The sequence below is a fragment of the Haliotis cracherodii genome, unplaced genomic scaffold, assembly GCF_022045235.1.
Source record: "Haliotis cracherodii isolate W230 unplaced genomic scaffold, xgHalCrac1.p SCAF_1, whole genome shotgun sequence".
Taxonomy (NCBI): Eukaryota; Metazoa; Mollusca; class Gastropoda; order Lepetellida; family Haliotidae; genus Haliotis; species Haliotis cracherodii.
The window spans coordinates 46,244,695-46,269,220 of record NW_027266264.1 but is presented as its reverse complement, the minus strand read 5'-3'; the positions used below and the strand labels follow the sequence as shown (position 1 = coordinate 46,269,220).

Sequence of the window (24,526 nt, the reverse complement as noted above, 5' to 3'; positions counted from 1 at the left end):
ATATAATTTCATTTTTATCCTTGACTGCTCTGTTTCTATACGTTCGAGTAGCTGTCCATCTCTCAGAAATAGAGTTAGTTTGGCCTTCTTGGCAGATCTATGACAGATAGCGGATCTAACTGCAATTCTTGTTTTAAACGAGCCCGTCCTGAGGAGTGGTCTTGACATTCTAGTAACACGTGAGCAATGGATTCAGCCTGATTGCAAGATAAACAAACCTTGTCATAGTGCTTTTTGTGACCGAGTCTGATGCGTGAGATGGCAATTTCAATTTTCCTTTCATTTGGGAATGAGTTTGGTTTTTGTTGGATCTTGGGTTGAATTTTGTATAGCCATCTGCCGATCTTACTTGCGTCCCACTGGGCTTGCCATATTTGGGCTATAGAGGCTTTGATTTTGCTTTTTATCTCTAATTTACTAAAGGGAATAGGTTGTATCTCCGCTTTGCCTAGAGCTAGCTTCGCCAGTGTGTCTGCTTTTTCATTTCCATGAATATCTATGTGATAGGAGATCAAACACAGCTGGACCTGTTGCCCTTAGTGCGATAGCTTGTATATTCGTATAGAATCTTGTTGACTGTGTTTGGCCTAGAGTTTGAGTTTCTGCCACTGATGGCTTGAAGTGCACTTGGCGAGTCTGATAGGACGTCTGCCTTTGCTTCAGGAAGTTCCCGTATGAGTTGGAGTGCCTGATGGATTGCCTCCAATTCAGCAGTGAATACTGACTGACCATCAGACAGGCGAACCGAATGTGCTTGGGGTTTGGAGCTGTGGATATGGATACCGTATCACTGTTATTGATAGGATTCTTGGATCCATCAGTGTATGTATGGGCCCAGCTGTCCTGAGGTAGTTTGAATCTTAGTGATAGATACTGGTCGTAGTTGGGTTGGGTTTTGTTTTTTAGTGACTTCTGATGTTAAAGCAGTGTCAACTTTGGGAGTTTTTAAAGTCCAGGAGGGTGTAACCCTTTATAATGACTTTCTGGATGCTGAATGTCATCACAATTGTGACTTCGGATGAGTTCACGTACTAATATTCCAGGTGGCTTTAGTGAATAATTTTTCAGAGCTAGGGCTCCTTCTCGAGTGTTTTTGTCTTGCCATATCTTTTTAACTAAAGGGTTTGATGTTCGTCCCCAGAACGATAATAAGCCTGCTCTCTTCTTAGTTTCAATGGGAGTTCTTCCGTTTCTGCTTGTAGTGCTTCTAGTGAAGTGGTTGTTGCAGCGCCTATGGACAGCATTAGGGCTTTGTATTGTATTCTGTCGAGGCGGCTCAAGACAGTATTTGATGCTGAGTGAAAGGCCTCACAACCATAGTCTATTTTTGATCTGATAAGAGATTTGTAGAGGTCCAGCTGAGTGTCCCACGATGTGCCTGAAATTGAGCGTAATACGTTCAGGTCTTTTTGACATCTGTTATCCACATATTCTATATGTTTGCGTCAAGTGAGCTGTTGATCAGAGATCACCCCAAGAAATATTGCCGATTTTTCGAATTTGATTGGTTTGCCTTTTATGGAGACACAGGGTACCATAGCATCTTTCCCCCTGCGTTTTAATAGGACTCCCAACAGTTTTTTTTCACTTGAAAGGGTAAACCCCAATTTACTGAATAAGGGACACTGTACAGAATATATACTGAACCGCAAAAGACACGTCAAAATGGACAGATATATGAGAAACCTTATTTGTTCAAACACTGTAAACATACTTTGAGACATATTAAAAAGATAAAACTTGGCAAAGCTGATCATCAAGGTTGAATTTTAAGTGTCAAATGTTCTTATAGTGAGTCAGTATCGCGTGTGTCCGCCATGTGCATTGATAACTGCCGTGCAACGTCGATACATGGAATGGATGAAGCAGTTGATGAAGGCCATACTCTTAGGAAAGCCTGACGCTGTTCAGCTGCAGTTGTTGGCTTTGGTCAGATGTCATTCAGCTGTCTTTGAATCTTGTCACACAGGTGCTCTATGGGACTTAAATCGGGACTGAGGCAGGCCACTGCATGGTTCTGATGCCATTCTGCTGGAGGAAGTCTCCTGTTGCTCTGGCAGTGTGGGCAGTGGTGTTATGCTGAAACTCGTGGTTGCGGCGACGTGCCAAATGAGGTATGGTGTGTGGTCTCAAGACTTGATCAATGTACCAAGCTGCTGTGACACCATTGCCTCTCCCTGGACTGATGTTCTCGAAGACCACAGGGCCAACCCTCTGTGCAAGACCAATCCCACCCCACACGATGATGCTCGGACCACCCCACGAGTCTCTGACAACAACACAAGCATCCGAATAACGTTCCCCACAGTGTTGCCAGACTATCTCTCTCTGCCATCTGCTGTTGAGATACAGTAACGACTCTCGTCTGAGAAGAGAACTCTTCTCCACCAATGACTGGTGCTGTGTTTCCCCACTGACATGGTGTCAGAATGGGTCCTCGGTGTGGCCTGTGATAGGATATGAAGCCAATTAAACAAATAGCAAGCCAATATTGACACCCACTTCACCAGCTCCAACTCGCTCAACGCCATGCTAAGAGCCAATGTTAGGAACACAACCAAACCCCAAGAGCCTTAAGGTGTAGTTTACAAAATTGACTGCAACTGTGGACAATCCTACAAAGGCGAAACATTCAGCCCCATCAAAACCAGAATCAAAGAGCACAAAAACTCAACCATCAAATCAGACAGTAAAACAGCCATCTCTGACCATATCAGCAACTGTCCTAATCACAACATCAACTGGGACAACATCCAAATCCTCTCCAACATCTCTATGATTTCACTGTAAGAAAACTAAAAATAGCTGTCCAATTTTACCGCCACAAACCATCAATCAACAGAGATCAAGGCTATTCCTTCCCAACAGCCTACTATGAACTCATTAAGCAATAATCACCTATCCTGTTTAATTGACTTCATGTCTTATTGGCTTCCATTCCACCTTTGTGTTCTCTGCCCATCGTGTAGTGACAGTATCATCCTTCTGTTGTCATCATTTTCTTATGTTATCCCGCTCATGAATGCAATTGTTGTTACTGTTAATCCTCTCCTGTTATCCTCCACCTAATATATATATTCCGTACAATGTCCCTCATTCAATCAAAACAATGTCCCCTAGAAAATGGCATTCCCCAGGGCAGTATCCTCAGCCCCACCCTCTTCAATATAATGATAAACGATCTTTTCGAGGGTCTATCCCCTAAACTAAACACATCAAAAATGAGGATGATGTAGCCCTCTGGATCCGCACTAAAATCCGCATTAAAATGGCCCAAAATTTACTCCCAAAATCTCTAAATAAAATACAACAATGGGCTGACAAATGGGGCTTCTCCCTTAACTCAGAAAAAACAACAGGAATAGTATTCAAACATAAAAACATGAAACCCGCCTCCCCAATCCTCAAGCTAAACAACAAAACAATCAAATTTCAAAAACAAACCAAATTCTTAGGACTTATTTTCGATGAACATTTCTCCTGGGATGCTCACATCCAAAACCTAACAACTAAATGCAGTAAAGACCTAAACACGCTAAGACGCCTAACTGGCTCTAACTGGGGAGCCTCCAAAGATACCCTCCTCTCTCTCTACATATCACTAATTAGATCAAAACTGGACTACGGCTGCGCCATATTCAACACCCTAAACAACTCTCTATCTAAAATACTTGACTCAATACAATATCAGGCTCTCAAACTAATTACACGCACCCAACTTGGCACCTCCTACACTTCACTTCAGGCCTTAACAGGAGAAATGCCACTATGTCTACGCAGGGAACAGCTAAGCTTAAATTTATCAAAGGCGTCCCAATCAAACCCTCTCATCCAAAACTTAATAAACCAAAACATCAGCCAAAACCAAGCTCTAGCTCGTAAACACCCCTTACTTACCCCAATATCCCAAAGAAAACAAACTACCTAAATGAACACCAAATTAAAAATCTTAAACAAAACTGCAAACAATCAAATATCTTCACCCCTAAACTTAAAATACCCAACACTAGCCAAATAAATAAACAAAGCGACCCAAACATAGCTAAAACCACCACACTAGCATACATACACGAAAATTGGCCAAATTGGTGTCACATTTACACGGACGGATCTTCAGATCCGACCTCCAAACACACAGGTTTCGGCGTCCATACCACACAATCCTTCCGACTCCCAAACAACCAATCAATATTCACGGCAGAACTTATGGGCATGGCCTCAGCCCTCCATAATCAAGAATAAAAAAAACACAAAAAAATCTTAATACTTACCGACTCCCTAAGTGGACTGCAAGCACTCCAAAACAAAAATACCAAAAACCGACCTAAATTAATAAATCAAATACTTAAAAGCTCCAACAACCTAACTAAGGCAGGCAAACAAATAACTTTCTTATGGATCCCCGCCCACGTAGGAACATACGGCAATGAAAACGCCAATAAAGCAGCTAAACTATACCTCAAAATCAGAAATTAAAAGTGTAAACAAGCAAAAAATCACCAAAAAAAGGCATAACCTATATCTAAACTCAAATAGCCAAATCAAAAAAGTGCTCAGCAAACCACTAACCAACCAAAAAATTTCCATCCATCAAAAAAAATCGACAGAGTAATCACTAAACTCCAAACAGGACACGCCAACCTTAATAACCACCTAAAATCTTTTTAAAAACACTACAGGTAACTGCCCACACTGCAAACAACTAGAAACCCCAGAACACGCACTCATCCACTGCACGCACTACCTAACACATCGAACCGCATTACAAACCACCCTCAATCTAAACAAGGCTCTCACTCTAGAAGCAATACTAAACCCACAAAATAAACTAGAAATTTTCAAGGCCTTAGGCGTATTCTTAATCAAAACGGAACTAATAAAACGCATCTAAAAACAAAATAATCTACCTAATCAAAATCAAAATCACATAAACAAACAAACATCCACCATACCAAGCTCCCTTAATTCTCCTCCCCAACCCCATCGGCATCTATTCCAAATCTCAAAATTCCCAAATTCTATATAAGCACTCCCAAAGGCCCCTCTTGGGTTGCATACACCACTTTCGCCTCTTTCGGAAACACATTAAATGGCCTGGCCGGGCCCATGTGCAAAATACGCATCAGACGGAAAGCGCACGTTAAATCTCCAAAGTAAGTAAGTAAGTACCCTCATTCAGTCTTGCTTGACAACGGTATAAGGATCTATACCGAAACATCGCATTTTACAGTATTAAAGAAGTTGTTATCCATCAAATTGTGTCTACCTTGTCATCTGTCAACTTCTAAATCATGCCTGTCAAACAATTTGTCAAGAACCAGCATTAAATGACTTAAAGGAGTTAAGTTAAGTTAAAAAATATAAAAAATAAAAATATTCAAATCCCAAATTATCAAATAAAGACTGACCTGCATAGCAAGTTTCATCATAATATATTCAACAGTTTTGGACTTGTTCTCTGGAAACTGGCACTGTCCTTATTTTTTTTCAGTAATGTCAAACTTGTGGTCAGGAAAACATTTAAAAAAATACAAACTGATAACTTGATCTGTATGGCAAGTTTCAACAAAAAATATTAAATGGTTTGGGAGACAGGTAGATAGACGGACATGCTGATCCATCCCGGCTTTGCAAACAGATACAAAAGAGTTCCTCAATGTCAACTATTGAAAACACAACACATGTGATTGTTTCTGCCTTTATTGTAATGACTGAAAATACACACAACATCAACAGTCATTATGTACACACTTCCCTCACTGCTAGGAAAGACCACTTGCTTAAACAGCACTTAGTGCTTCATCATATATCATCTGTTAATGTTTCTGTTCCATAAAATGGCAATAAGTGAAAATATGCATGATATATTTAGTAGCACAAATATGTCCAACGGCAGTCTTTACAGGCAGCCTCCTTGTCCAACATATACTGCACAGAAATGGAAGCCAGTCTTTAGAATCAAGTGACTGCCAGTGTGGATATATTTCAGAATGAATGTGCTTCCCTTCCAATCTGCAAGTATTGTCATCCTCAATATGAAAAGAAAACATGTCATGCATCAACCTTACCATAAGAGGCATTCACACAGTACAACTAGTCGTATACAATTTGCTGTATGCAGTTAGGTCCTTTATTGAGTGGTGACACTTAGGATATGGAAAAGCAGAAGTTTTCAACGTGAATCGGAGTCACCATTTTTGTTTACGAATTGATGTGTAAATATCATATGATTTTTCATACATGTTTTGATTGTCTGCATTCACAGAAGTTGTAACATGAAAATAGAGCATGTCCTATTTCATACAACTCACGTCCAACAAGTTGCATACATCAAAAGTTGGACCGACTTGCCCGTTCACACGATGCAATGTGTTGCATGCAACAAATTGTATACACCTAGTTGCACCATGTGAATGCCCCTTTACAGTAATTTGTACACAGTAAATTCCTTACATAAATGAACTTCCAGTTTGTGTTGACAATCTAACAACAAATATAATGTCCCAAGTTGGCAGCCAACAACAAATCAATAACATCTGTGACACACCAGTTCCAAGGCCCAAACTACAGTCAGAGTGAACACTCATGCTAGGTCTGGTGAAAGCTTTACCCTCTGTATTCAGGGAACATTTTATATGACAATGCACAACAAAATGTCCATACATTTCAGGGCAGAATAACCAAATGGTATGATTTCAATTTTTGGATATCACAGAATATGTTATGACATAAATTTGTTATGATACTTGAAACTCTGCATCATGAATAAGCAGAAAATGACATTTTGCCAAAGCCAGGAAATGGAAATGAAGACTGTTACATTCTGGCCTGAATGATACATAGTATGTTTCAGCCCATGTCCTACATTCCACTGTGAATGATGTGATTCAGCCCTAGGCATAGTACTGCAAGTTGGCCTTCTTCTTGGCTTGCACCTCAATGATAGCATCCATGTAGTCCTCATGACTCAACTCCACTGCCTCACGACGCAGAGCAATCATACCCTGAAACACAAAATCAGGAGAATTAGCATGATTAGTGAAATTCTAATTACTAGCACTTAAAACTGCACACTGTTTGTTTGTTATTTTGCCAGTCAGTAATATTCAGGCCATGTCATGGCACATGTAAATAACCAAGTCTGGACCAGACAAACCAGTGCTTGTTATTATAAGCAGCAACCTTCGTCATACCAGTGCAAACACCAACAATCAAACAAGTCACCAATTCTGTGTGCTGGGGACAAAACAAACTATGACAACAAGAAACCAGTCAAACAGATTCTTAAGACTTATATGTGATACTCCAAAGAACTATCTTGACAGCCACATTAACAATGGACACAAAATAGTTCTCAGTATGCACAATGTATAAGTGAATGGAGTTAAGGTTATAACATAAAAACATTTATCTGGCTTGAATAGGACAGTTCTCAGCATACACCAGTGATTATTTTTGGCTGCCAAATTTTTAATATAATGCCCTTCTTTCTCCTGGTTATATGTGGTATGGTAATGAGACAATCGGTATGACAATTGACATATTCATGTATCAACAGAAATATAATTAAACTTACAGCTTCTACACAGACTGCTTTCAGTTGGGCACCATTGAAGTCATCTGTACACCGGGAAAGTTCCTCATAGTTGACATCCTTGCTGTAAACAACAACAAACTATCTCTAAGAATACTTCAAGAGTTTTGTCAGTTTGTCAAGAAGGCCGGAATAAACTATCATTTCACTGTACAACACTTTAGCAGAATGTCATGTTTCCGTGAGCATTATCTTTGAAAATGATGAATATGAAATTTTCAAGTCACATCAGTTTCCAAAGAAAACAAATAAATTGAAGATCTTTTCAGGATGAATTCCAGGTAGTAAGTGGGAGGGGTTTTTTTGGTCACAGTTAGCAATGTAACTGAATACTCTTTGTTTGGAAAGGACAATCAAATGGTTGATGGCATTGGCAATGTTCCATCCTATGATGTACAATTAGGTCATATTACACAATCATAATCACAAGCATGAGTACAGGGTGACTGAGTCTGTCCGAGACACCCACCAGGGTACTAGTGTACAGAAAATACCCACACACAAAATGTCAGCATGGTCAATGAAGCTGGGTATAATGTAGTCGAGACACTTCTCAATCTTGAACTTGATAGCTCTAATCATTGTACCTTATTTTAACACCTGAGAAAGTTGTTGTGCTCACCTAACATTCATCTTCCTGGAGTGAATTTGCAGGATTCTGGCCCTTGCCTCCTCGTTGGGGTGTGGGAACTCAATTTTCCTGTCCAGACGACCGGATCGCAGCAGAGCAGGATCCAGAATGTCTACACGGTTTGTGGCAGCAATAACCTGACATAACAACACACACACTCAGTCACTGTGAAGTCTCCTTAAACAGTTTTATCTATTGTTTGTTTGTTAACGCTGCAGTCAATAATATTCCAGCTATATGACGGCTGTCTATAAATAATTCTATAAGTCTAGACCAGTCAATTCAGTGATTGACATCATGAGCATCAATCCACGCAATTGGGATATGATGACATGCATCAACCAAGTCAGTGAGTCTGACCACCCAATCCCCAAAGTCACCTCTTAAGACAAGCATAGTCCGCTTTCACAGCAAGCATGGGTTGCCAAAAGCCTATTCTACCCCGGATCTTCACAAGTCAAGCTATATCTTCCTGGAATGCACCCATTTTCAACAGTAACAATCTCCCTTGTTTTGACAAGCAGTTTCCACCATTTATTTTACAACAGCTTCAGGTCTGCAATCATTCATTGAAATGATATGACAAAATTCAATATGACAATATTGTAAGAATCATCAATTATCATGATTGTAACTTTAAACAATGTCTCAAGTTTGGATAAAAAACCAATGCATCGTTATCGGATGGTACAGAGGTGAGCATAGCTTCAGGTATGATCCTCAATAAGCCCTCAGTAAAGTACAGGTACCACATACAGTATCCTGAGCGAAGAACGGAAACCAGTGACCATTCCTTTCAGAAGGAAAACAAGCCTCAGGAAAGGAGGAAGACCAGATTGGAAACAGTGATAAAATAAAGCTTACGCCAAAATCTAAAACTGACCTACTGAGCTAATGCAAACAGCATGTGTGCCCTCTAATTTGGGGTGTAATACCGGAGAGTTCAAAAGGACAGCTCTGGTGTCCGGGAGAAATCAGTGGCATCGGCACTTGTGAAAGCCACCACAGATGAACCAAAACTGCCTCCACATCCTCCAAAGCCAATCCCCTCCGATAGTGACTGGCAAAGGCTGTTACTGAGCCAAAAACATCCTTCATGGCTAACCTCTGTCTGGGATGTAGGAGAAAGCGGGATAAAAAGGAGGTTTCCAAGAAAACACTGCAGTGCTCGCACTGGCCTTCACAATGGCACATTGTCTGTCCACTAGGAGCTTGTACAATGACAAGTGGCTCTCATTTCGGAGTTTTTGCAGAGAAAACCATCAAGCCATAACGTCGACTTGGAGGACGTGCAATGCATGCACAGTTTACCGTTAGTAGTAGCCCAGCACGTCACCACTACTAGACACCACTGACCTCACCTCTTATCCAGAGCTGGCCTCTCGACCTCCCCAGCAATTGCCCTGGAATAGAAGGTTCATTGCTCCACACATTATGGCTCGGTATAGTACTTCATTCTACAATCATAACTCGTTTATCGTCTATGGCTGCGTTGCACCTGGACACTCTGAATCCCCAGATGATCCCTCAGGTTGAAGAAGCGGAACGTCTGTTGAAGGAGTGAATCGGTCCCTGGTTCCGGAGGCACCAGACAACGGTTATGTTGTCCATCAAAATGAAGAGACTGGCATGTCGAAGGGTCTGCTGCCAATGGGAGAGAGCCAGAGCAAGCGCCTCCAGTTCGAGGTTGTTTATGTGCCACTGGAGCTGCGCGGTGCACCACAGCCCTGAGGTGACCTGTCCCTCTAGTTGTGCACCACAGCCTTGAAGGTGTAACGAGGTCGTCAGCCCTGTCAGACTGACGCTGTCTAAGACATTCATGTCCACCGTCCACCACCAGAGATAAGGTTTGAGGTGATCCGGGAGGACAATGGAGACTGATGGATCCAGACGCCTGAAGTAGGGAGCCAGGAACATCTGGACAGGATGCTGTTGGAGCCTTCCTCTGTAGGTCAAGTCCTGTGCTGAGGTTAGGAGGCCCAGAAGGACCTGCCACTGACGCAGCATGTGTGGCTGTGGAGGGCTGGGACCAGGTGTAGTTGAATAAGCTGTCCTTATAGATGATTAAATTGTCTTTATCATAGCCCGAGGGCATCTGTATGGTGGACTGTATAGGCGCTATCTGGTAAGTCTGAGCCACACGAGATGTCATGGTGGTGGCCGCCTCTGTGTAGACGTGGTGGTGGTGGTGGTCGTCAAAGTGCTCTGAATAGACACAGTGACTGAGCAGGATGACAACATGGCCGAAGTAGAGGCCGAGGATTCCCAGTCCGAGGAGGCTGTCGAGGCTGCCCGTCTGGCTGAGGTAGTCTTGGAATTGTCCGACATCTTACGCTTGAGCTTCAGCGTTTACTGTGATTTGCGTTTCTTGGACACTTGCAGGTATTGTCGGAAAGCTGTGGGGGGAAAGCTGGAGACAGTCTTTACATCTGGAAGACTGGAGGCATGGTGATGTACAATTTAAGCACCATGAGTGGGGATCCACGCTGACTTATTACGACGGCACTTGGAACAAGATGGCATGTTATCTACAACGAAGCAGAGTATAATCACAAGGCATCCCCACCCGATTATGTATGCTATAATTTGTTTTCCCAGCTTTTTGGCTTCAAGTAAACAAGTTCATAAAGAACGTAAAACAACACACATTTACAAAGAATACAATTGCAATAGTACGACAATGGTGAGGTACTAGGCAACAAGGAATACAGCACATGGACCGTGTTCATTCTAGTCCCTGTGGCCATGTAAAATATTCAAGATGGCTACTTGAAACTAAAACGATTACCTAATTGTTCTTAAGAACACAAACATGTGTCCAAACATGTGTCCAAACATGTTTGCAATGCTTAAAACATATAGAATGGATGAGGAAACAAACCATAAGCAGAAGCACAAGAATAGCAACCTCAAAGAAGCAAAACACATGAGGGTTTCAACAAACTTAATGAGCTTATCAAAAAAGAGGTCTTCACTCTTCAAGTGACAAAAGTAATGTGAGGATCCGTGATGTCACTTCACGTTGGAGCTGTGTGATAGGGTTGGCCTCTCAGCTAGTTGGAACAACTTCTTCAGGCAAAGACCTCTCACACAGCTCTTTCTCTCTGTCAAGAACAAGCCATAAATGCATTAAGGAGTAATGCAGGATAAGTACAACATATAATTTACAGGAGGAAAACAAGTAGGCGACATAGACATAGCTGGCGGCACCAAAGATGTGGTAGACAAAGAGGGTTCATGGACTGATCCAGGCGGGATCCATGAATGGCACCTGCAGCAGCTAATGTGGCACTGGCTGTGATAACTGTTGAGCAGTGAGACCAGGGTAGTGATCGAGTTGTGGAGGCACCAGCACCATAGAGAGTGCCGTAAAGGAGTTCAAGTGTGCTGGCGTCGGCGCTAGATGTGTAGACAGTGGTCGTCAGTGTGAGGTGCAAGCGCCGGTGTAGTGATGAACGTATAGATAGGCGCCGCCATCTGTGTAGTCAACTGTGTTTGAAGAGGCGCCATGTCTATTGAACACATTAATGCCTGAGGAGACGTGAGAGTCTGCCTAGGTGATGAATTTTCGTGTGTAGGTGACGAGTCGGCTGGCTGCATCTCAGCCAAAGTCGTCTGCATATCAATGATAGCAGTGGTATCAAACAATGAATTGAAGAGGTAATTAATAACTCGTAGGTTTGGAAGAGGAAAAATCATGCAAATAAAATGTATTAAACACTTAGACACACAAAAGGTATATGCAATAAACGAGAAACAAACACCAAGCCATAACATGAGGCATCAAGACGCATAACACAATATCGTGTGCAGGTGGTGAAATCAAAATGGCGGAGAGGAACAATGACATGCACAATGTTTACTGTGACTGAGAGCCCCTAATGTGCGGGAATTTAACGAAGCAGCAAGTGATAAGACTAAAAAGCACAAACCATAAGCAAAACAACAATCAAAAGAATAACTTAGGGTAGAAATAGCAAGCAAAGGTTGCAAGTAGGTTCTGTAGACTGTATTCTCAAACATGTCTTGTCTGTTTGAATGTAACGTGCAGTAATGTGATTATTCATGATGTCACCACTTCCAGGGTCACATGGCATCAATGTAAGGGTATATTAGCCTTTGCAATAGAGATGTAGTTATATGCTACTACACAACCTCAAACACTTAACAGTCACACAAAAGAATCACCTTGACTTGCATGGTTGGCATGAAGCCATCCATCTGATTGAGTAGCTCCAACATAGTTCTCTGAACTTCTCTGTCACCAGCCTTCTCACTGTCGAAACGCTTTGTACCTGAAAAAACAGTATCGAGGAATATTAGCATTGGTCATCCTAAACAATGGAATGGGAGGTAACTGTGATTCACATATTATGGACAACCAATAACTTACGCATAAATTAAACAACATTGTACTTCAGAAAGATTCCTGTGTCATCGATGGTTGAAATGCAAATCAACCTACCAATAGCATCTAATTCATCAATAAAGATGATGGCTGGTGCCTTCTCTTTGGCTAGAGCAAATGCATCCCTGACCAGCTTAGCTCCATCGCCGATGAACATCTGTACCAGCTGTGGGCCAGCTAGCTTGAGGAAAGTGGACTTGGTCTGTGCAGCACAGGCTCGGGCCAGCAGAGTCTTACCAGTGCCAGGAGGCCCATACAACAGTACACCTGACAAACATAGTATATTCATCAAATACACAGCTAGTGCCTTCAATAGGCAATGGACATCTTCACAAAAAGGGTAAATGTGTCTATCAGTTAACATTGAGATAAACAAAATATTACAAAGATTTCATGACAAGGGTTAGACATATTTTTGTCTGAAGTTATAAACATGATGAGATAATAATACATAATACACAAATTGGTCAGTCTAGAGTGTTTAACAATTTAGTATCAGAATAGTTCTGCGATGAAATTTGAAATCACATCCCTATTAAAGAGATGATACAAATGAGGCTTACAAACACTGCCTTGCTTAAGTTAACATAATCATGATGATATTCTCACCCTTCGGTGGCTGTATTCCAAGTGCTTCAAACCTATCTTTGTGGGTCATTGGCAGGACAACAGCTTCAATCAACTGTAATGCAGAAAGTAGTAGACATATAATGTCATAATCCTCAGGCGTGTTTTCCCCTAACTTACCATACCTGTAGTTGTTTACCAGTAATTGAGTGTGAGAGCAGGTGAAGTCGACCTCATACATGTTACAATGAACAAATGACTGTCCCCTCTTTGAGGCAGTAACACATGGACAGATCTAATGGTACAAATCCTTGCATCGTTTTGTTGATTTGACTCTGACATTCACTGACCAAGTGCATCAGCCTTTCATTTGGCTATTCTCAATATTTTATGACTTATTACCCTTAATGCAAAAGGTATATTTCTGTCATGCGCACTTGGTTCAAAGACAGTGGCACCCATGGTACCACAGACAATTGATAAGTTTTGTACGCATTTCAGCAATAGAAACTTATTTGTTTAGTCCACTAATCTATTAATGATACCATGGGAAATTTCTACTAGTCCTTATGATACCTTAACTATCAGGCATTCTATCGGTGCATTTGCGCAGAGGTATGTACTGTATTTCATTTCAAGTTTTATTACTTTACCACTTGAGACCTTGGTTTATATGATATTCCTAAACTCCATAATTTTTTCACCTGGTTTTGTAGTTTGTGTCTTTTATTCAAAATACATAGGAACTACAGAGAAATTGTAAGAGCAAACAGGTGTGAATCCTTCCAGTTTTTACACACATTTCATGTACCAGAGGCAATATCTCCCAACAAATCAAACTTGATCAAATGATTAATTGTCCAATTCTGACTTTCATAAGAATACTGTTGTAGTGCCTTATTTCCATTAGGACATAGCCACGTCGATTTCTAAATGTAATTCATTCAATATGAATATGATGAATTCTACACTGCAATCATGGTAAGTTATCATAAATTACTAGTTACATCTAATTCATTACACATCTCCTAAAACACTGTCTGAGTACCCTTGTTTTGGGTAAAGACTTAAGACAATAGAAGGAATGACCTCTTGAATCTGTTTGTCCAGTCCTCCAATGTCACTGTACTGCTCAGTGGGGCGCTCGTCAACTTCCATCGCCTTCACTCGGGAGTCATACCTGCCACAAGAAACCGAGGTGTTATAAACAGCTATCTCACACATACAACCACATTTCAGTGTTGACAGAAATGTTTGTTGACAATCTGCAATATTCAGCATTTGTAAACAAATTAGCAGGTCTAGTGTGGACAAGACAAAACAGTGTTTGATAGTTTGAAGACACACAATCACAGTCAAATGTCACTGTCAGAACAAGCATGAGGCAATCTAGGCCTCTTCTGGCCCACACTCCCATAGGACTACACAAACTTTGACAGGTTCAACAGTTACTGTTTCAAAGTGAATAACCTCTAATATAAACTTTAAGCAACTTTACTACAGAAACAAGCAGAACTATATTTATTAAGTGAGCTATTGATAAAGTTACTGGATCTTATATGGCAACCACACTACTTACTCTTGAGGAAGTGTCTCCAGTATGAGATAGGAGTCCTTGTTTACTCCCTGAAAAACAGATAACCACATGGACAATTGATGTGCAGCATAGATCGATATATGCAGCAACCAATGCTTCTGTTCTTATATCTGAGAAATGGTGTCTTGATGGAAGCTTAATAGCAAAATTCTGAACATACATTCTGTAAACATTACCCACCACTAGATCAGCTGGCTTGAGTTTCTCAGCATCTACGAGGCCAATAACAGGTAGGAAGTAGGTCTGCAAGGTAAAAGTGATTCTTCTGAACAGGCTAGGTGAGATAAGGAAATAAGGTGAGGTGAGTTGAAATGGGGCTTAACATCACGTTCAAGATTATGCACTTATATAGTGACATGCATGCATGTGTGTGCGTATGTGTGGCACATGAATTTAACATGAATAAACCAAGTCAGACATAGTAGACCGACTTCGAGCCAACAAGTCTTTGTTTTAGCCCCTTAATGCTGAACGTCAGGCAGGGTAACAACCAGTACCATTTTTTAACGTCTTTTGGTACAACGCGACCAGGGATCAAATGCTGACCTTCCACTCTCTGGAGGCCTTACCTCTAGACCATGGAGGCAGTCGTAATGCATGAGGAGAGGAAAAGGGAAAAAACCAGAAACATTTCACAAAAATGCTTTGACAATATAAAGAATTACCAATTATGCCAATAATCAATTGTTATCCATGTTAAGTAATTCACACAAAAATATAAAAAATGATTTTAACATTTGAAACATCACTTTCCTCAAGTTTAAAGTTAAAAACATAGATGAATAAGGTGACTGAAGATACATTTGTTGTAATGAAGGATGCTCTTCACAGCCAATTATGCATGAGTACCTGTCTGGTGGATGTCTTGATGACAGCACACTTGCCCTTGCGTTGCGAGTCCAAGTCTATGTTAGCCCCATCCTCCTCCTCCTGGTCGTGAGGGTCCATGTCCAACAGCTGACACACACAGCACAAGGTTCACACACAAGTCATGTCCCAGACTAGACACTGGTCTGGTGCAATCATTCATTGAAAGTAACATCACCAGTTGTGGAGAATAGTAGTGTAACTTGACATGTTCAAAAACCATTAAGAGTTAAAATTATTATAGCTATGAGCTTATTTTCATAAGCATTTCACAAACTGTTATCATGGTTACACAATTCTAGTAAAATCTAGATATTTTTTTATATTTGTATACTTATCCTGCATTACTCCTTAATGCATTCACTGCTTACGTTTTGACAGTAGCAAAGTGGTGATTGATCCTGCTGATCCATTCAGAAGCCGGACCCCCTAAAATGTCTGAAGATATTGTGGGGCTGCAGGTCTGGGATCATTAGCCTTTTCTTTACAATAGGTCTCAAAGGATAACCAGTTATCATAAACATTGAGGCTGTTGCCAGCAAAGTCGTCAGTGTGATGGGCTGCTGCAGGGTGGAGTACAGATGACGTAAGATTTGTATCCATCTGCACTGATGTACATCTGTCTGAAATAGGCTTCCTATGAATTGGATTCGGTAGGATGGGATTAGTTCCGACTTCGCCTCATTGACTATCCATGCTATCCAACCCAGTTGATAAAGCAGGCGCCTGGTGAAGTCCTGGTGACAGGTTAGGATCACTGCTACTGGATGATTCAGTAGGCAGTCGTCAATGTACAACTCAAACAGAATGTTACTGACGTGCAGATAGGCGGCTATTGGCTTGGTAAGGCTGGTAAAAAGCCATGGGGCCACTGAAATGCAGCTGGTAGGACCACAGACTGATGGTGCAGGGGTTGAAAAATACCATTACCCGACGCCCGTGCCAAGTAAGGTTTAGATGTCGAGTGTGTAATATACGTTTTCTAGCATGCCCGTGGACAAGTAGAGCACACAAAATGAACTGGGTCAAGTTTCACGCGAATGTAATCATGTGATCATGTTACGGTATTTGATTGGCTAATATTTTGTGTTAGTGTCCCAGACTGACAATGTAATTTGCATACAGCTACGCCAGTCAACCAATGGGATTAATACATTTCGATGTCAGGCAGGTCAACAACGAGAACCAGGCTTGTTTCATTGTTAAATCGTAGTAACACTTCCATATATGGCACAAGTTTCTTGGAAATTGTAACGCGAGGTTGAAACATTTTCCGACTTTAGATGCTTCGTTAGGCCTAGCTTTGATGAAATATAATTTTGTCGAACTACAACAAATGGAACTTTTAACGAGTGAAAGTATGGCATTTATTTAATATGTGTTTCTTTTCGTTGTCAACTAAAGTTCATTCGAGGCGCTGACCGAGGTTGCTGTAAATAACGGCGAGTTGTGCGATCTATCGACCCCTTTACGCACGATTTCGGCAAAACTGATCTAAACTGTATTGAATGAAATTTTAAATAAAATTAATAAAATATGCTACAAACATATGTCAAGGTACAAACGTGTTTTTTTATAACCAGATAGTAATAATTGTAGAATTTTCCTATTCGGAATATTCTATAAGTAATACGTTACCACTGTTATACCGAGGCTGTTGTCTCCCACAACTGCTGCTATAGCGAAATCTACCACAGAGATCTCAATTACCTCATGCAGCACGTGCGTAGCCACCTAGCTGCCATGTGACACCCTTTACTCGTCTCCTGCGAGAGCAAGTGCTCGGGGGACGGACGGACGGGCAGCAGCCCAGTGGTAACGTATTACTTATAGAATATTCCGAATAGGAAAATTCTACAAATTACATTAAGTAATACGTTACCACTGTTATACCGAGGCTGACTACCACAGTAGGCGGTGGGGAGCACCTACAACTCGAATCCTGACTGCTAGCGTTCCTTCCGACCAGCGGAAGTAAACACCAAGGCGGAAGCACTCGATGCGCATGCACCTAGCTAGGCGTTACCCTATAGGAATACCAAAGCACTGTCAAGCGCATACCGTAAGGCTCAATCGTCATTGCCAAAATGATTGGCGACTCCAAACGGCCCCACTGGATAGGTATTTCATCGCCGCAGCGGATGAGAACACTGTATCCGCGTGAGCTTAATCTTAGATCAGGTTAAACAGTCGAAAAGAGGGAAATTAATTTCATTCAGACCGTATATCCCAGAGCAAGCCTACTTAAAGTATGCATTAGGCGCATGACCTAATTCCAGTATTTGTAAGCATGCATCACAAGGTTGAGATACACGACAGACAATAAAATACATAATTTTCAAAATACAAATAAGGACAAAGCACACAAAAAGCCGCCCTCACCTGTGGTGTGAGTGCGCTGGTTTGCGGGACCCCAACTCCTGTACCCACGGCAGTGGGAACATTGGAGTCGACCCAGATTGACCACCGTGCAAGGTCTGACGCCTGAGGAGGTCGGAATTGCGATGGGCACACCCCTTAGGTGCCCGCTTGCGCCGCGATCCACGGGCCAAGACGGTGCACACTCTCCATGACGGCATCAGCGATCTGTTTGAGGTAATGATTGGCAAAAACCGAGTCAGAACGCCAGTAACAACCTTGTAATATTCTGCGAACAGAGATATTCGAGTGTAGGGCAAATGTTGCCGCTAGCGCCCTGATCTCGTGCGGGTTTGACCCCGCTACCGGTAACCCCCGAGACCGGTACGCCAGATTGATGACAGAACGAAGCCACAACGCAATCGAGTTGCGAGTTATGTCAACCGTGCGATTAGGGTTACACAATATGAACAGACGGTCACGCCCTTGTCTACGTTCATTCGAATCCTTAAGATAATACTTAAGGGCCCTAACCGGACACAGCGCTCTGTCCTCAGTATCAGCAGGATGTAAGATTTCTTTGAGTGATCTTACAGTGAATTCTCTCTCCGCTTGCCCGATTCTCTGATTCTTGGCGACGAAGCCCATGAGCAGGCCCAGGCGGACCGCTCCTTCGTCACCCCTATCGAATCGTACCTTGGCGACATCGAGTGCATGAATTTCGGATACACGTGCCGCCGTGGCAAAGGAGAGGAGAAATGCTGTTTTCCAAGTCACATGCGGGAGCGAAGCACTATGCAAGGGTTCATACGGAGCTTCCGTAAGTGATTGCAACACTAGGGAAAGATCCCAGGCCGGTGCCCGAAGGCGTCCCTCCTTAAGATCGTGCTGTTTGAAACCCTTGATAATACCCCGTATCACCGGCTCTTTGGAGAGACTGGTACCCATAGCAACGTCCCGTACCGTAGCAACGGACGAGACATAGTTGGCAATGGAACCCCCGGAGAGTTTCCGGGTCTCTCGCAAGTGAGACATGAAACGAGCAATATCCTGCACAGATACCTTATCTGGCGAATGAATGTGATGTTTACAACACCACTTTTCGTGAAAATAACCCAACGTGCATTACACCTTCTGGGTAGAATCACGATGCATACTAACGTATGCCCGAGACGCCTGGCGAGAAAAACCTTTACTCCTCAGACGTTCGGTGACAACATCCACGCGTGCAGATTGAACTGCCCTGCGTTTGGATGAAGCTGACGGGTGTGAGGGTGGATCAAGAGGCAGTCTCACAGGCAGTGGTGTTGACCACCCACGGGTCGTCGAACACTTGTTCCCAATTCTCCCAGTAAGTCTGGAGTCTGGCTCCCACTGGAGAAGGAGAGGGGGGCCTGACAGGCTGCGGCAGACGCAACTGTCCAGGGCCAAGTGAGTCGGGTTCGCCTACGGGCCAACCGAAGGTGGCGCTGTCGGGATACGAAACCCTCCAATGAGAGTCACCTGGAGGGGCCCTCGCCGTCCTTAGACGATGTGGGCTTCCCCCAGTTCCCCTTCTTCCCGCGAAAGGGCAGCTGAGAACCTTTACCGGAGCCCTCAGAGCGGGGCTTCTTCCCAGAGGAAGAAGAACCCGACCCCTTAGGCCTGCCGGACGCAGCATCCTTGGGCGCGCTCCGCTTCGGAGCGGCACCCAGGCGCCTATGCAAGGACCCCACAAGATCCAGTGTGTGCCGAGAGGCCTCGGCAGACACAGCGGCCTGTTGGTCCTTCAGAACCCCAGGGATCTTGTTATTAAACAGGGTCCGAGCAGACCAAGGCTGCGAAAGGAGCACCTCCTGATTGGCAGCGTCCAACCCAGAAGCAACCAGATACGACTGACGCCGAAGAAAATGGCACGTGACGGAAATAAAGGCCGAAGCCCCGGCAACGTACTCCAGGGAAGCATTAAAACCGAGCAAGCAGTTGTAAATGCGCTGGTCTCGGTCCGTAGGAGAACCTTCGACCAGACTGGCCGCTGCAGCCAGGTATGTGTCTCCGTGAGACATTGCCAGCATGGAGTGTCGAGCAAGGGTGTCCAGCTGTTGCAAGGTACCTTGTGGTACCGTGGCAACCGGTGGGGCATGGACCCCCAAACACTCCACATGGGCTTCCGCGGAAGGACCAGCCTCTGGAAAGGCAAGGTCATGTACCAGGAAAGACCCTTTTCTCCACGACGGTGGAGGTAACGGGAGACCCTGGCCAGAGGCAGCCGCGAAGGCCTTCTCCAAAGAAGGCTTAATCCCGCGCAGCAAGGTTGATGCCGGGAAAGCCTTGTCGGACATCTCGTCATACACCTCGGAGGAACCCACGGAACCGTGGATTCCCCGCGGTATCAGCAGGGGCTTTGGCATGTCCTCGAAGGGATCATAAACCATGGCCACGCGGTCCTTAACCGATAGCGGAAGCAACAGTTCGGGGAAAGGACCGGTAACCACGGCAGCCGCCGCCGTACCGGTGGACCCCGCGTCCAAACCCGCGGCCACCGAAGAGGCCGAGGACGGAACAGCCAGCGGCCTAACTTGCGATAAGGCCGCCAGCTTGGAGTCCACAAATTTCGACAACATTGCGGCGACGGAATCCCCAGACAGCCCGAGGGCCGCAAAGGGATCCGCCGCAGCCGAGGGGGTGGTACCCGCACGGGGACCCCGACCGGACGAACCGGCCACCACAGGGGTGGAGACGGACTGGACATACAGTCGGTAACGCTCAAACTCCGCAGGCCCCAGACCGGGTGTCCCCGCAAGGAACCCTGCACCGCGGGCAACGATCGTGAGGATCCCGGGACGACAAAATATTTCTGCACACCGCGCAACTCCGAGGAGCAGGGATGGAGGGGGTGGAGACTAGGGACATATCCATGTCAGAAATTGTTTGTATTCTATAAACAAAGAACAAAACATGGTTACAACGCACGCACCACAATGATTCACAAACGAGCATTTTCACAAGAAAATAAACGAGCAATTGTGAACATATAACATACACATATAACTTTTATATAAAGAAATAAGTGATGTTAACCCCCAAAACATACAAGAACAGGGGAAACGTAAAACACAACGTGCATACGCGAACCCCGCAAGTATATAGAAAAAAAGGCGGGAAAATCATAACCAAGCGTAGCTTCCGCAACGCCCCATAAAAGCACAGTTTATTAGAGAATAAACTATAATAGATATCACCAAATATTCAATGAACGCTTCAGCAGGAGGGAAACACGTCTTGCTTAGCAGACGAAGGAGACAAGAGTGAAGGGTGTCACATGGCAGCTAGGTGGCTACGCACGTGCTGCATGAGGTAATTGAGATCTCTGTGGTAGATTTCGCTATAGCAGCAGTTGTGGGAGACAACAGCCTCGGTATAACAGTGGTAACGTATTACTTAATGTAATTAGGATTTAATTGCGGAATTTGTTGATTGGTATTTCCGGTGTTGCGTGCAGGTGGTAATGTTTTTGCGATGGGGAAATGACATCGTGTCAGTGACTTGAGTTTACTAAAAGTGTATATAAGTTTTGGGAACCATGTGTTACCGCACACAGTAACCGAGTTAGCGCTATATTGAAGAGTGCAATAGCGAGGGATCACTGTAAGTAAATCTGTTGTTTCAAATGAGTAAGCTAGTAAAGGACAGAGTAGCCTCCCTTTGCCTCATTAGCACCCAGAGGGGTATCTGCAATTACAATCCTGCTTGGGAATTAGAAAAATGGGAGAATAGAACCCCGGTAGTTGCACTGGGGTCTGCACAACATCTATGGCTCTTTTCTCCAACACTTCTGTATGTTGGTCCCCAACAACTGATGTTGTATTCTGGGGTAAAGCCCCTGCTCCAGTGCCATTGTCAAGCTGAGGCAATATCCGTACCTCAAGATGTTGAAAGCATATGTGTCTGCCATACCAATCCTATTTCTACAAAACAAGCCTTGTCTCCCAACTCCTGGTGTGTCAACAATTGGGATGACTTGAGGTGGCAGATCCCAGTTGTGATTGTCCACTGTCCATGTTTCCCCCTCTGGCCCCTGCTCCTACCCTGGAAACTACTCCTATGGGTTTGATAGGAGCCGTGGCCTCTGCCCTTGACTCGTCCTTTGCTACGAAAGAAGGACTGATCAGTAGTCTGGTCCTTGAGGGATGAGCGCCTGGGTTGATAATTCCCTGAATTTGACACACATTGACCAGGGTTCTGGGATACAGGTTCCAGAGCATTGAGTGCTGTCTCATCTCGAGCACAGCTCGAGACTTTGGTATTCATGTCAGTTATTTGGCCATTAAATAATGTTGAGGCAGACCATGGCTGATGAAGCAGCCGGTGCTTAAATTCAGAATCCGAATTGAATAAGGTTAGATACCCCCGTGGGCAGGTGCTGTAATCGATTTGGTCGATTTGCCTTTGTTGGAACTCTACCACCGTCTGGAAATGATCGAACCTATTGACATTGGTCTCCGAAAAAAGACTAATGCCAACAAGGGTTTTAAGGACTGCCTGATTTCCCTTTCTATGAATATGAAACAGCTGTCAGGGATAATGGTAATAGGCTCGGACAATCCTGTCATACTATAGAGATCCTCGTCTGGTGAGAGGGTAAGTTCAGAAAAATCCTCATCCAGCGCTCTGACCATATCCTTTAAAAGGGGTCAGGTGGGATGGACGAAGGGTGCAACCAGATTGTGTTGTCGACACCTTAAAGATAGTAAGCCATCCAATCTGAGCAAGGCCTAGGTGCTTAATCTACTTCACAAGCGACTCGGCTAGTGACACCTCAGAAGAGTCCGAATGAAAAGGATTGCATCCACGTCAGATCTACAAAAGACGCCAATGGGAAGATAGCTTGGGGTGCTGCCGGGAACCCAGGATGTGCAGATAATAATTGGCCCCGAGGGTTGGATAGCGCAGTTGTAGCCACTAGGCCTGTTAGCACAACCAGGTTTGCGTTGACAGGTAGTATAGGCATTGTCGCATTGCCCATAGGCGGGCGCACGCAAAGTATAGTGCAGTATAATGTGCAAGCATAATAAACACATCAAATTAAATTGAAATAGCAAACAAGCAGGTTTTTCTTAATACAGAGCAAACCAAACAGTAAATTAACATATAACACTATAATAACGGTACAATGGTTTAAAGTGCAAGTAACTAGCGCTAACTGCTAAACACATATGCAGAAGTTACTACAAATACAGCCTCCAATTACAGAGGACTAAAGTTCACAATGATGGAAAATTAGCAATATTACAGCAATATCACGGCAGGGGGACACCAGAAATGGGTTTCACTCATTGAACCCGTCGGTAATCAAACCGGTGTCTTAGGCGTGACGAGCGAACATTTTAACCACTGAGCAGCTACCCGACAACCTTGGATAAAGTGCTAAAGGTATTTACATGCAATGCTAATGGCTTGCTGGCCATGAAATACAGGATAAAATTTGCGATGGACCATGACACATTAGCAATTAAAAATAGCCCTACAGAAGAGTGAGTTGGGTTTAACACCGCTTTTGAAAGGAACAGCACTTTTCTTTCATCACCAGGATCAAGCACAGATTCACCACTGTCAAAAGGTAAGCAGTGAATGCATTAAGGAGTAATGCAGAATAAGTTAAAGAAAATAACTACACCTAAATACATTCACCATTAAATATATCATGATAATATGAGTTTCTATAATGAAAAAAAGAATATCACAAAATATCAATACCAATTTTAGTAAAATCTAAATATTTTTTACATTTGTATACTTATCCTGCATTACTCCGTATTGCATTTACTGCTGTCTTTGACAGAGTGACGAACTGTGTGAGATCCAGCTGCTGAAGAAAGTTGTCCCAACCAGCTCAGGAGGCAGCGCCCTCTCACAGTCGGCACGTGACCCGGAAGTCATGACGTCACACAAAAACACATAACTGCTTTAAACATAACATCTGAAACTTCGTGGGGAGGTAGCGTAGCGAAAGGGAGGGCACTTAGACTTCGTAATGCAGGATAAGTATACAAATGTAAAAAATATTTAGATTTTACTAAATTTTTTAACTTATCCTGCATTACTCCGTATTGCATCTTTATCAGACGGCATGGCCGGTGGGCATACCTGCAGATGTGAACCATATTAAACCCTCGTCTAGGTCCGATGAATCCGCACCGCATACAAGTGATGACCGGAACATCTACGACCATTCCTGTCTTCAGGAAACAAGAGTCGATGCAAAAACGAAACGCCCGAATAGGTAACCGAAATACAATGAGGCGTGTTGCCAAAATATATAACTTACCGAAGAGCGAAAGCGAAACGCAGTAGAGCCCTCTAATCTGAGGCGATAAACACCAGAGAGTTCGACGGGCCCCGCTCGGGGAATCGAAGAATCAGCGGCGTCGGCGGCAAAATTTACGACCAATCCCAAGAGCGAATGCGAAACGCAGGAGAGCCCTCTAGGCTGGAGGCAAGGAACACCGGTGAGGTCGACGGGCA

The 24,526-nt window shown here is 43.5% G+C and overlaps 1 protein-coding gene across 1 annotated transcript in view; it reads right to left on the bottom strand.

Moving 5' to 3' along the window:
- Positions 1-5,686: 5,686 nt before the first annotated feature.
- Positions 5,687-24,526, bottom strand: part of LOC139478425 (26S proteasome regulatory subunit 6A-B) — a 33,209-nt gene continuing 14,369 nt past the window's right edge. Inside the window, exons 4-13 of the mRNA XM_071260882.1 lie at positions 15,647-15,754; positions 14,978-15,040; positions 14,780-14,826; positions 14,290-14,380; positions 13,243-13,315; positions 12,691-12,900; positions 12,414-12,520; positions 8,217-8,362; positions 7,577-7,658; positions 5,687-7,004 (exon numbers count right to left, since the gene is read on the bottom strand). Of these exons, the coding sequence (XP_071116983.1) occupies positions 6,894-7,004; positions 7,577-7,658; positions 8,217-8,362; positions 12,414-12,520; positions 12,691-12,900; positions 13,243-13,315; positions 14,290-14,380; positions 14,780-14,826; positions 14,978-15,040; positions 15,647-15,754 (1,038 nt within the window). The 3' untranslated portion in view covers positions 5,687-6,893. The remainder of the gene's footprint in view (positions 7,005-7,576; positions 7,659-8,216; positions 8,363-12,413; positions 12,521-12,690; positions 12,901-13,242; positions 13,316-14,289; positions 14,381-14,779; positions 14,827-14,977; positions 15,041-15,646; positions 15,755-24,526) is intronic.